The sequence below is a fragment of the Bos taurus genome, chromosome 17 (genome assembly GCF_002263795.3).
Source record: "Bos taurus isolate L1 Dominette 01449 registration number 42190680 breed Hereford chromosome 17, ARS-UCD2.0, whole genome shotgun sequence".
Lineage (NCBI taxonomy): Eukaryota > Metazoa > Chordata > Mammalia > Artiodactyla > Bovidae > Bos > Bos taurus.
The window spans coordinates 14,113,784-14,126,871 of record NC_037344.1 but is presented as its reverse complement, the minus strand read 5'-3'; the positions used below and the strand labels follow the sequence as shown (position 1 = coordinate 14,126,871).

Genomic DNA, 13,088 nt, shown 5'->3' with positions numbered 1-13,088 from the left:
GATCATGGCATCTGGTCCCATCACTTCATGGGAAATAGATGGGGAAAAATGGAAACAGTGTCAGACTTTTTTTTTTGGGCTCCAAAATCACTGCAGATGGTGATTGCAGCCACAAAATTAAAAGATGCTCACTCCTTGGAAGGAAAGTTATGACCAACCTAGATGGCATATTCAAAAGCAGAGACATTACTTTGCCAACAAAGGTCCATCTAGTCAAGGGTATGGTTGAGAGTTGGACTGTGAAGAAAGCTGAGCACTGAAGAATTGATGCTTTTGAACTGTTGTGTTGGAGAAGACTCTTGAGAGTCCCTTGGACTGCAAGGAGATCCAACCAGTCCATTCTAAAGGAGATTGGTCCTAGGTGTTCTTTGGAAGGAATGATGCTAAAGCTTAAACTCCAATACTTTGGCCACCTCATGTGAAGAGTTGACTCATTGGAAAAGACTCTGATGCTGGGAGGGATTGGAGGCAGGAGGAGAAGGGGATGACAGAGGATGAGATGGCTGGATGGCATCACCAACTCGATGCCTGTGAGTCTGAGTGAAGTCCAGGAGATGGTGATGGACAGGGAGGCCTGGCGTGCTGCGATTCATGGGGTTGCAAAGAGTCGGACATGACTGAGCGACTGAACTAAACTGAATTGATACCTAATTTGTGTAATAATTTTTTATATACATGGATGGCATCACTGACTCGATGGACATGAGTCTGAGTGAACTCCGGGAGTTGGTGATGGACAGGGAGGCCTGGCGTGCTGCGATTCATGGGGTCGCAAAGAGTCGGACACGACTGAGTGACTGATCTGATCTGATCTGAATGAGTCAGGTGGAGCTTCCCAGGTGGCTCAGTGGTCAAGAATTTACCTGCAACATAGGAGATGCAAATTCAGACGCTGTGTTGAGAAGATTCCCTGGAGAAGGAAATGGCATCTCACTCCAGTATTCTTGCCTGGAAAATCCCATGGACAGAAGAGCCTGGGGGCTACAGTCCACGAGTCACAAAGAATCGGACATGACCGAGCAACTAACTACACACTATACTAACTAATGTGTGTGTGTGAAGGCACACAAATTATATATTAAACTAACTTAGTCCTCTCAATGACATTTTGAAGTATTATCATTTTACAGATGGGGAAATCAAGGCTCGCCTTCTTCACCTGTAAGGCCCTGCCACATGAAAATTCTGGAGCTGCCACTGGGAGAGATGTGGGATGAATTTGTCTTGTGTGATGTGCTCTGTGGTCCACTCATTCCCTCAACCTTAATCCCTTTCTCAACTTCTCTTTCATACAGCTGTGCCTTCTTCGACCAGTGCCATTCCTAGTACAGCGCCACTCGCTCCTGAGCATATAATTGTTGAAACAGCAACAAGGGGTTTCTTGATGTTTTAAAACAGTTTTTCTCTGGAGTCACTGTTATGATGCAGCTCTACTTAATGGGACTGACTACTGCAGGGAAACTGACAAAGACCGAGAAATGAAAGCAAAATAGTCAAAGTCTCTCTCCTCTAGAGGAACTCTCGCTTCTGGAATGTTGGACAAGAATAATACTGTAGATTAAAGACATTAAAACATTCTAGAAAAACACATAAATGATGAATGTGAGCATGAAATAGTAGGCCAGGTATAAGGGATCCAGTAGTGCAGTGGTGAGAGGGGCTTACGGTCAAACCTGGCTGGAATCAGCCCTGAGCTTGGCCCTGTCCCAGGTGCTGACCTGAGTAGATCGAGCCCTGAGTTCTCCAACGGGTCTCCATCTCTTAATTTTAAAATGGGGCTCATTATACCTATCTCACAGTGTTTCTCTAAGAATTAAATAAGAAAATGTGTGTAAAATTGCTTGACTGAGAGCCCAAGACATCATATGTGCCCAGTAAAGTATAAGCCATCTGGGTCCTGAGATAAGGATGATCAGGTGGCATTCACTGTCTCTCTGATTATTCTTCTATGGAGAAGAAGATGACTTTGAAGAGCAGGTTGAAAGTAGAAAAGAAGAAGGTCTTTTGTAGGTGGGGTTTCAGCAGGGTCCTCTGGATTTAAAGTAAAGTCTCAAGGAAGACAGCATAGCTCTTGGATCATTAGCTAGTGGAAACACAGAAAAAGGGAAGCAATGGGTTTTCAGGAGGATGGAGACCAAGAGAAGAAAATTAGGCTAAGTGCTTAGAACCCATTACTGGACTTTTGTATCCAGTTAAATAATCTACTTTTCAAAGTGATTTCAGTGTGAAGCCCACATGATAGTGTCAAACCAGAAACATTCATGGGTCCACTGCAGACACACACAGCACACATGCCATGAATCCTGTAAATAGTGAGTGGCTAAAGAATGACCCACTATAATCAAGTCTTTGATGAGGTCATGGAATGTAGTGCAGTATGTTATTAGTAGTAAATTTAAGAAATGACATAAAATGGCATTGGGAGACAGCAGAAAAAGAAATATTATTGTGGACTGGTAAGGGGGTATTAACTCTAGCAAAGAATTCAGCTCAGTTCAGTTCAGTTGCTCAGTCATGTCCGACTCTTTGTGAAACCACACATCGCTACACGCAAGGCCTCCCTGTCCATCACTGTCTCCTGGAGTTTACTCACTCATGTCCATTGAGTCGGTGATGCCATCCAGCCATCTCATCCTCTGTCATCCCTTCTCCTCCAACCCTCAATCTTTCGCAGCATCAGGACCTTTCAAATGAGTCAGCTCTTCGCATCAGGTGGCCAAAATACTGGAGTTTCACCTTCAGCATCAGTCCTTCCAATGAATATTCAGGACTGATCTCCTTTAGAATGGACTGGTTGGATCTCCTTGCTGTCCAGGGGACTCTCAAGAGTCTTCTCCAACACCATCAATTCATCAGTTCAAAAGCATCAATTCTCTGGCACTCAGCTTTCTTTATAGTCCAACTTTCACATCCATACATAACTACTAAAAAACCATAACCTTGACTAGACGGATCTTTGTTGACAAAGTAATGTCTCTGCTTTTTAATATGCTGTCTAGGTTGATCATAACTTTTCTTCCAAAGAATAAATGTCTTTTAATTTCATAGCTGCAGTCACCATCTGTAGTGATTTTGGAGCCCCCCAAATAATGTCTGCCATTGTTTCCACTATTTCCCCATCTATTTGCCATGAAGTGATGGGAACAGATGCCATGATCTTCATTTTCTGAGTGTTGAGTTTTAAGCCAACTTTGTCACTCTCCTCTTTCACTTTAATCAAGAGGCTCTTGAGTTCTTCTCCACTTTCTGCCATAAGGATGGTGTCATATGCATATCTGCGGTTATTGATATCTATCCTGGCAATCTTGACTTAAGCTTGTGCTTCATCCAGTCCAGCGTTTCTCATGATGTACTCTGCATATAAGTTAAATAAGCAGGATGACGGAATACAGCCTTGACATACTCCTTTTCCGATTTGGAACCAGTCTGTTGTTCCATGTCCAGTTCTAACTGAATGGATGTTCAGTCATGTCCAGCTCTTTTTGAGGATTGGACTGATGTTCATGTGGGATTACAGCTCAATATATCTCTTTCTGATCACTATTTTTACATTTTTAAAAAATGCACTGCTTCTTGTGGAAGTCCATAGATGGTTCTTCAAATAGTTTCTCATATCCTTCCCTTTAGTGCATGAGGGAGTTTACTAATTCCTGATGAATGGAAACTTGTTGGGTAGCTGAAAGTAGATATTGGGATTATTAATGTTAAGACTGACACATCACCTCATATATTTTACTTACTCACTGTTGAAAGATAAACTATGTAGTTCTTTAAACACAGTTAAGGAATAACAAAAATCCACTAGACAGTCTAATTCCAAAGGGGTATTTTTTAAATATGACATATGTTTTCTGACCTTATTTTCAATATTGTCTTTTTAGGACAAATGATAGTAGTTCAACCTGATTTGACACAGCCAGGTTTGTTAATATTTGACAAAGAATGATGATCATTCCATTTAACATTTTGTTTTGAGAGTTTTAAATGCCTTGGAACAGAAGCATCAATTTTATTTTTTTAAGTTTATTTTCTTTCTGATTTTGCTTAAAAAAATTTAATCGAAGTATAGTTACTGTACATTATTATTTGTTCTAGGTGTAGAATATAATGATTCACACTTTTAGAAGTGACACTCCATGTATAGTTGTTATAAAATATGGCTGCATTCCCTGTGTGCTATACAATATACGTGCTGTGCTTAGTTGTACAGTCGTGTCCAACTCTCTATGACACCATGGACTGTAGCCCACCAGGGTCCTCTGTCCGTGGGATTCTACAGGCCAGAATACTGCAGTGGGTTGCCATTCCCTTCTACAGAGGGTCTTCCCAACTCAGAGATCAAACCCAGGTCTCCTGCACTATAGGCAGATTCTTTACTGTCTGAGGCAGCAGGGAAGCCCTGTACAATAATATATCCTTGCAGCTCATTTTACACATGACAGTTTGTACCTCTTATTCTCCTATCCCCATATTGCCTTTCCCTCTTCCCTCTCCCCACTGGTAACCACTAGCTAATTTCAAAAACAAGAGTGTTACTTATTTCAATGACACAAATTGTAAAAACAAATAAAATATGCTCTTTTCAGAACCAAAATAGGCATTTCCAATTTCCTTAAACATTTTAGAAACAGCAGTATATAATCTGATCATCATTTTTATTTTAAGTTATATATCTTCAGCTTTCTAGCCAACCGTGGGTACATCCAGAATAAATACAGATCCTTCCTGTCTTAGTCCAGATTTGTTTTAGACTCTGTGCTACCACTTTGGAGCTACCTTCCCAACACTGTTTGTGGACTATCACTTTCCCCTATAAAAAGACAAAGCGATATTACCCTGATTTTACCTGCTTTATTTTACATATGCTGTGTGGTCATTTACTTTACACTTTTATAATTTGCTCCTCTGTTTTTCTCCTATAGCAATGGTAATCGCTATTCTTGCGCTGATTGCTGGTATCATTGGAATTACCATCGGAAGTGTCAGCCTTTTTTTCATACTGCAAATGGTGAGGACTCAGTTTTAATTTTAAGTTCTGGTATAAATAGCTCCAGGAGGGTTTAACTCTACGGCTTCAACTAAACTCAAAAGGAAAACAAACCGCATGAAACTCCATCTTTTTCAACTGAACACAGAGAAGTCACTGAGTTACTCTAGCAGAATTTTTTATTTGGCATTTGCCTATGAAGAATCCCCAAATACCAATCTACCTGTTTTCCAACGAAACATCCTCCAAGGCTTCTAACTTGGTTTAATATATTTTGATGGATGTGTATGAAATAGTCAAATGTCTAATTATAGTATCTAGTTTAATTTGCATATGAAAAATCTTTAAAATAACACGATATATTTACTAATGCTGAAAATATTTGCTTTTTTATTCTATTTCCTGGGACAGATTTTTCAAATTCCACCTATGAATTTTCAGCCATGAATAATGTTTTTCATCACTAAAGATACTTTTGAGTCTGTATGACAGCATTCTAAAGCACATCACCTTTGCTATAACCTCCTGTTTAAGGTAGTTCAGACACAACATTTGTGTGTGTGATTATAATGCTAGTAATTTGGAATTATAATCCTAGGTCATTAAGTACCTAGTCACAAAAGAGTGGTGCAATTGAGTTCTCATTCACCCTCTATTTTTATCTTTCTTTGTGATCTCCATACCACAGCCATTCTATATACGTATATATTCTTTATAAAATGCTTGTTTTCGAGAGCTCACAAAACTGCAATGTCAGGGCTATAACAACAAGATTGATAGTAAATCTACATAGAGTTCCCTTGCCCTTTTCTTTTTTAACTATTTTTGTTAGGTGAGTTTGATAATCATTCAAATCTATGGTTGATTAGCTTTACTCCATGTAAATTTATCTTCTCTAAATAATAATTTCTTATTAAAAGTAAAGTAATTGAGAGTGTCTGCTCTAATATGAGAGATTTTGTAAGGACTTGAGTGGAAGATGACTCCTCTGTTTGCAGTTTAAATGTTGGGGACAAAGTCATCCCCTTGTTTTTGGGCACAGATGAGAAATTTAGTTGTCTTCTCTCTTGGCTGATGACCTAAATCTGAAAAAGACAATGACATACTTGGTTGGCAAAATTCAGAGAACATCTTGCATACGAATATAGTAGAATTGGGTCATGGTTATTATGACTAAAAGAACTATCGCTTTTTAAAAAAAATTTCAATTCAGCTTTTCATTACAGCAGGGAACTATGACACAGTCAGTGTTTGGAGTAATAGTTCTCCTATGGAAATAACAAATACTATTTACAAATACAAGTTTAAACCAAAGTTTATAGGTATCTATAAAATAACTGCTTTCTCCACAAAAGAACTCTACAACGTGAATTTAATTGAAAGAAAACAAACTTTAGCCAAAAAAATGTGCTTTTAATCTGAGGTATTTTTCTTACTGTGTCTAAGTGTATAAAATTGTGGCACTAACATTCTTCTCCCTTTTATTCATAGAGAAATCAAGTATCACCACGTGTTTCTGAAACTCCTGGACAAACAGAACAAAAAGGTTGGTGCTAATATTTTTATTGCCTTTTGCCATTTTGGAAGGAAAATAAATTAATAACTTACTTTTATACTCTTCAATATAATAAAATTCTCTCTTAGGTGTAAAGTATCTTTTAAAAAAAAGTAAAAAAAAATGCTACACATAAAGCAAAAAACAAGTTCTTTTCTGTACTTTTTATTTTTCAAGCTACAAAGTTGAGTATAGGAGAACCTGTAGGCGGCTAGTTCAATAGCCCCAAATCTGGAGCCAGACCTTGGTTTGAATCCGTACTCCACCACTTAGCAGCTGTGTAACCCTAAGCCAGCTATTCTTATGGAGATAATAATAGTGAGTGGGCTGATAATTCAACATGGGCATAATGATGGTGTTCACCTCACAGAGTTTCATGAGGATCGAATGAACTACCATAAGTACTAGAGTGCCTAGAGCAGTTCTTGGACTGAGTAAGCACCCAACGCCTGCTACTACTGCTGCTAAGTCACTTCAGTCGTGTCCGACTCTGTGCGACCCCAGAGACGGCAGCCTACCAGGCTCCCCCGTCCCTGGGATTCTCCAGGCAAGAACACTGGAGTGGGTTGCCATTTCCTTCTCCAATGCATGAAAGGAAAAAGTGAAAGTGAAGTCGCTCAGTCGTGTCCAACTCCCAGCGACCCCATGGACTGCAGCCTACCAGGCTCCTCCGTCCATGGGATTCTCCAGGCAAGAGTACTGGAGTGGGGTGCCATTGACTTCTCCAATGCCTAGTAGCTGTTAAAAATTTTGCAGGTTCCACACCCAATGATCTCTGCCAGTCACTTGGCTCCTTTATCATTTCCACTCTCAGGTGGAAAGGGGATACATAAACATGGTGAAAACAGCAGGTGTATCTTATTCACCCAGAACACTATTGACTTAAGTAGTGTTTTCCAAAAAGAGACAACCTTAAAAAGTGTGAAATTTTTACATTTACAAACACCCAGGTATTAGTACTTTCCTGCAGGAAAAAAAAAATGTAAACTCTAACAAGACTGAAGTATCCATTATCAACATGAGAGCAAATTCATAAGAGCTGAGTAGTAGTTGCTGCCTCTGCTATGTGTTTTTAATACCTAACTAATTTTATTAATTATGACCTGTTATATAATATCACTAATTGAGTATATAGTTCTATTACTATTAAATTTTGCCTGAGGTGTGAACCCAAATGACATGTGTTTCGGGAGATAATAACCAAACACAAGTCGCTGTAGAATGGGCTTTAAATGCTCAAGCAAAAGGGAACTGATCCTGCTTTCTACAAAATTGAAGTTTTTCCCATAATTATCAAAAATCGTGACAGATCTTAGGGGCTGTAAATTCCCAGATTCAAATATTTAACCCTAGACCTAGCACTTATCTTTAAAGGACTTGCTAGGTTTTTTAGACTCTGGGGTCATAAAAAACAGAATTTTAAACTCTCCAACCCAGCCACGTAACCTATATGCAGAACTAGGTTCATCACACTACCTTGTAGGTTCTTAAAGCTTGAAGATGATTAGTATGTAATTGTTTAGTCATAGAAGGTTCATGCTTGGTAGGGTGAATGGCGTACATGTCATTCTCAGCTAGCAGGATTAATAAAACCCCAAAGTGCAGATACCTTAAACAACATACATTTTGAGTCCTGAACCAGATTCACTTGTTTTAACTAGGGTTACTTCATTATAGGATTTGAAGCTAGGACAAATATGTGTTATTTCTTTTACCTACATTCTGCACTGTTTCCAAAAAAAAAAAAAATGCTTTGAAGCTGTTTTTAAAATGGAGCAATTACTAGGCAAGACCTAATGTTTGGTTACCTAAATTTCTATATGCTTTTAACTACTGATTTATTTTGGTGATGATTTTAGTGTTTAATGTTTTGTCCGATTTTTTTCCCATATAATCTTGAATCTTTCTGTGCGATAGCCCACAAAATTTGGGACAATTTAATCCATCAAAGTTCATTAAAATATCCTTGTAAGTTTAAGTGCAACAGATATTTTCCAAATGCTTACTGTGGTTTGGGCACCTACATGCTTATTAGATATACCAATAGGAGTCTCTGTCCTCTAGAAGTTGAGCATCTTTGGGGGAAACAGACTGTGGTCATTGTAGGGAACAGGTTTTAAGGTAGCAGAGGCATTAGTATCTAAAAAGATAGGGGCAGGCATTAATAGCAAAGGCTTCTGCAGATGAAATCAGCTGAGGTCAGTCTTAAGGATGGATAGATGTTTCTAGAGAAGAGTCCGTTCTAGGCAAAAGTCCAGCTTGAACAAAATAATAAAAGAAGACAGAATATGGTGTAGTCAAGGAACTGTGTGCATTTCCACATTCAGTTCAGTCAGTTCAGTTCAGTCGCTCAGTTGTGTCCGACTCTTTGTGACCCCATGGACTGCAGCACACCAAGCCTCCCTGTCCTTCACCAACTCCTGGAGTTTACCCAAACTCATGTCCCTTGAGTCGGTGATTCCATCCAGCCATCTCATCCTCTGTCGTCCCCTTCTCCTCCTGCCCTGAATCTTTCCCAGCATCAGGGTCTTTTCCAGTGAGTCAGCTCTTCTCATCAGGTAGCCAAAGTATTGGAGTTTCAGCTTCAGCATCAGTCCTTCCAATGAATATTCAGGACTGATCTGCTTTAGGATGGATTGGTTGGATCTCCTTGCAGTCCAAGGGACTCTTAAGAGTCTTCTCCGACACCATGGTCCAAAAGCATCAATTCTTCGGTACTCAGCTTTCTTTATAGTCCAACTCTCACATCCATACATGGCTACTGGAAAAACCATAGCCTTGACTAGACAGACCTTTGTTGGCAAAGTAATGTCTCTGCTTTTTAATATGCTAAGTTGGTCATAACTTTTCTTCCAAGGAGTAAGCGTCTTTTAATTTCATGGCTGCAGTCACCATCTGCAGTGATTTTGGATTTCCACATTAGCAAGATTAATGCCTCAGTTCTTCATTTATGTCTCAAATATACATAAAGGCAGTGGAAAGTGAGATGAATCAGATTTTAGGTTCAATTCATTTCTCCATATTTGTGCAAATGAAGTTATTAAATGTGTCCTAGTAAGTTAGTGAAATTGTTACCAGAGAGTAAATTCTTGGCAGAAAGAAATAGGAGATGAGACACGTAACTCAAGAAAATAGAGTTTATTAAGTGATAGGATGTTCTCGGGTGAGGATGAGTATATTCAGGTTGGGTAGCTGCCCTGAATTCCTTTAACAAACTGGTTATATGGGGTGTAAAAATGAGTGGGCAGAATGTTCATTTGGGAGGGGAGAGGTTTAGAGTGATACTTCCTGATTTTTAACCCAGCTCCACCTTTCTAAGAAAAGGAGGGATCTTTGTCCTTATTCAGTCTTGATCAGAAGTGTCACAGCATCAGTACATGATGGAAACTTCTTATCTGCACAGCTGATTGTATTGCAACAAGAACATAATGAGCAAAAGGTACATTTGGACACTGGAGATTCCACCTTTCGCTACCTTTCTTTGTCTGCCTCCAGGACACTTGTTACCCCCAAATGTATGGGTTCTTGTCAGTCCAAAGGTTTCCTGTTTTCTGTCTGCCCAAGGACCTGCTTTGTTTACAAGATGTGGGGTTTCCTGCCATTTGGTCTGTGCCTCCCTTTGTCTGCTCATTTCTAGCTATCTGCCTGTTCTAACAAAATGGGTTATCAAATCAGACCCCACTTCACAGGAAATTTAGGAAAACACACAAGATTTCAAGAAGTGGGTTAGCCCTATTTTTGTAGAATACTGCTCTAAAGTAACTCACAAGTCAAAGGCAATAAGAGATGGGAGTGATCATGCCATCTCAACAAGAACAAGAGATGTTGGGGTATAAAGAATGAATTGCTTTTACCTCCTTGAACTTGCACAGGATTAATGGTTGGTGGGAAATGAGAATAAGTCAATCTGAGTTAGCTGCCCACAGTGATGGCCACATGTGACTTCTACCAGTCCATTTGCTATGGCAGAATTTGGGGGTGCACCATTCCTGTAATTCCCCAATCAAAGGAGACTGTGGGAAATGCTCTGCTTCCATAACAGCAAAGTTTTAGCCCATCTGTTTCACACAGTTTCTGGAAGTAACATAAATCCAACCTACTAGCTAAGGAAAGGGGGATATCACACTTGGTGTGGGAGGCCGGCCCTTCTTTCACATGGTAGAATCAGAGAGGAATTTAGCAGTGAGTTTCTGTACAGCCTTGCCCGTGCTTATGTCTAAGAAAAAACAGTTACTTCTGAAAGAGATTACAAACTAGGAACCTTGTCTTAAATTCAAACACGTATGTGTAATTCCACCCACTTACCATTTACTGCTTTCACGATACATACATGATACTGTATGTATCATTTACATACACTCTATTCCACCCCTTCACAAGTTCTCTATTAGTTTCTCGTCTCTGCAGAAGTTAGGACAAGAGCAGTTATGTTTGTTCCTTAAGTTCTAAGGCTTTTAGAATAGATTTTCTAAGAAATTCTGTTTCACTACACAGAACTCTAATAGAGCTAATCTGAAAAGAAATTCCTTTCATTTCCTAACAGTTGTATTCAAGGACAACTCTGTAAGAATATAGAATCCTGAAATTTATTTTATGAATTGATTTCCCACTGTATTTAAATATAATTGTGTTTAATACCACCGTTTTGTTTTTTCTCTAGAAGATCTGCCACAGTAATCAATGAGAGTCGGTTCACCAAATCAAGTTTTGGAAGAACTCAAAGACAAGACTTCAATCATGTAAAAAATAAACATGTACATTTTGGTCAAGTGAAAAATGAGCATGTCAAAAAAACCAATATGTTGTATACCTTCCCAAGTTGTACAATTTCAGGATAAAAATTTCATCATAATGAGTCCAGTGACAAATGTTTTCTTTCATGCTTGGTTTTGTATGTTAACATAATTTTTATAATTAAATGACTTAGAATTCTTATTCAAAACTTTAGTTGGCTTCATGCACAGTTCTTTAAGACTGACATTCTATTCTTTGGCATTTTAATGATTATGCTTTCAAATGAACAGGTTTGTAACATCTAGATAAAATCTAAGTTTTCTTCTCATTCTAAACCTCTGAGTCTATTTTCATTATTTTGAATAAATTAAAAGGAGAGCAAAATGCTATTATTTCCTTCATTGCTGAACAGGCAAGGTATGTGTTACATTAAAGATGATGTTTTAATCACACTAATAAATCTTGTGCTTGGAAATGCCTTTCATACATACCTACATACATACATACACATAGGTACATATACATAGATAAAGACGTGGAATAGATTTAAATATATAAAATGACATACACATTCATCCTTTGATGCATAAATCAACACAAAAGTTTTTTCCTATTAAAAGAAGTGGGATAGTACACATGTATAAAGCACTCATTTACGATAACTTGTCTGAAAGTCTAAAGTGTTAAGTCATTCGGGGCACAGACATGAACTGAGTTCCACTGGAATATTTAATTATGTCAGTGGGCAGAGTATCCTGAGGAAAAGACTTAATGACTTTGCTTACAAAAAGAAACTTCTGAATAACTCTGTAAATGCAATAAGATATGCAAATTTGACATGTATTTGAATATATAAAAAGATTACCCTGTATTCTCAATTAAATGCTTTAATCTGTCCAGTCCTACTTTCTATTTTTAATAAAGTTTTGGAAATTGGTTTAAATAACTTAAAAGAAATTTCTGAATCCTGGAGACTAAGGTTTTGTGACTGTACACTTATCATTCATTTGTAGTAAAACTTGAAAAGCAATGTAAAAACATTGTGTATTCTTGTGATATTCCATTTAAACATTCATATGGCTTTTCATTATTGCATGATAATTAAGGAAATAGTATTATGTACATATTTGAGCTTGGCAACTTAGATTTACTTTCTTATATGTTAAAAAATCTAATTCTTAACCTACTTGCATGTTCAGAGAGTGTTGGTTGTACTAAATCAATTATAGAAAAATAAAGAATAAGAACAATGTATTTCTGTTGGTATATATATTATGAAAGTAGTTATAACAATATTATCGTGTTAAATTAATCAAGTGAATGGCCCAAGCATCGATACAACTTTCAGTTCAGTTCAGTTCAGTTCAGTCGCTCAGTCGTGTTTAACTCTTTGCGACCCCATGAATAGCAGCACGCCAGGCCTCCCTGTCCATCACCAACTACCAGAGTTCTATTCTTTTCAATAAAAACAAAATGTTAACCAAGAGAGAACACACAACTAAACTTGTCTCTAAAGCAATTTACAAGTCAGAGACAATAAGACATCAGATGGCCCTGCCATCTATACCAGAGCAAGAGTCCAGAGAAAAAATAGGAATTACTTTAACCTTGAACTTTTCCTCAATTTCTCTGTACTTCTATTGATGAATTTTTCATACTTAAATTTAATGTTTGTTGGAAGAAATGACCTTGACTCTTCATATTTTTATAATTAAGTCATCATAAGATTATAGTAAAGAAATCTTACCTACAAAGCTAACATGACCCTATAAATGGCAAACTTGAAATTTCTTAAATTTTGGGACTAGAGCC

General features: G+C 38.0%; 1 protein-coding gene across 2 annotated transcripts in view; it reads left to right on the top strand.

The window, feature by feature from the left end:
• Window positions 1–12,524, top strand: part of GYPB (glycophorin B) — a 29,193-nt gene extending 16,669 nt beyond the window's left edge. Inside the window, exons 3-5 of one of the 2 annotated variants that reach the window (XM_010813729.4) lie at window positions 4,923–5,008; window positions 6,479–6,533; window positions 11,206–12,524. In XM_010813729.4, the coding sequence (XP_010812031.1) occupies window positions 4,923–5,008; window positions 6,479–6,533; window positions 11,206–11,219 (155 nt within the window). In that variant the 3' untranslated portion in view covers window positions 11,220–12,524. Of the gene's footprint in view, window positions 1–4,922; window positions 5,009–6,478; window positions 6,534–11,202 lie in introns of both variants that reach the window. The other variant, NM_001184951.1, reaches the window with a different exon arrangement.
• Window positions 12,525–13,088: the final 564 nt, after the last annotated feature.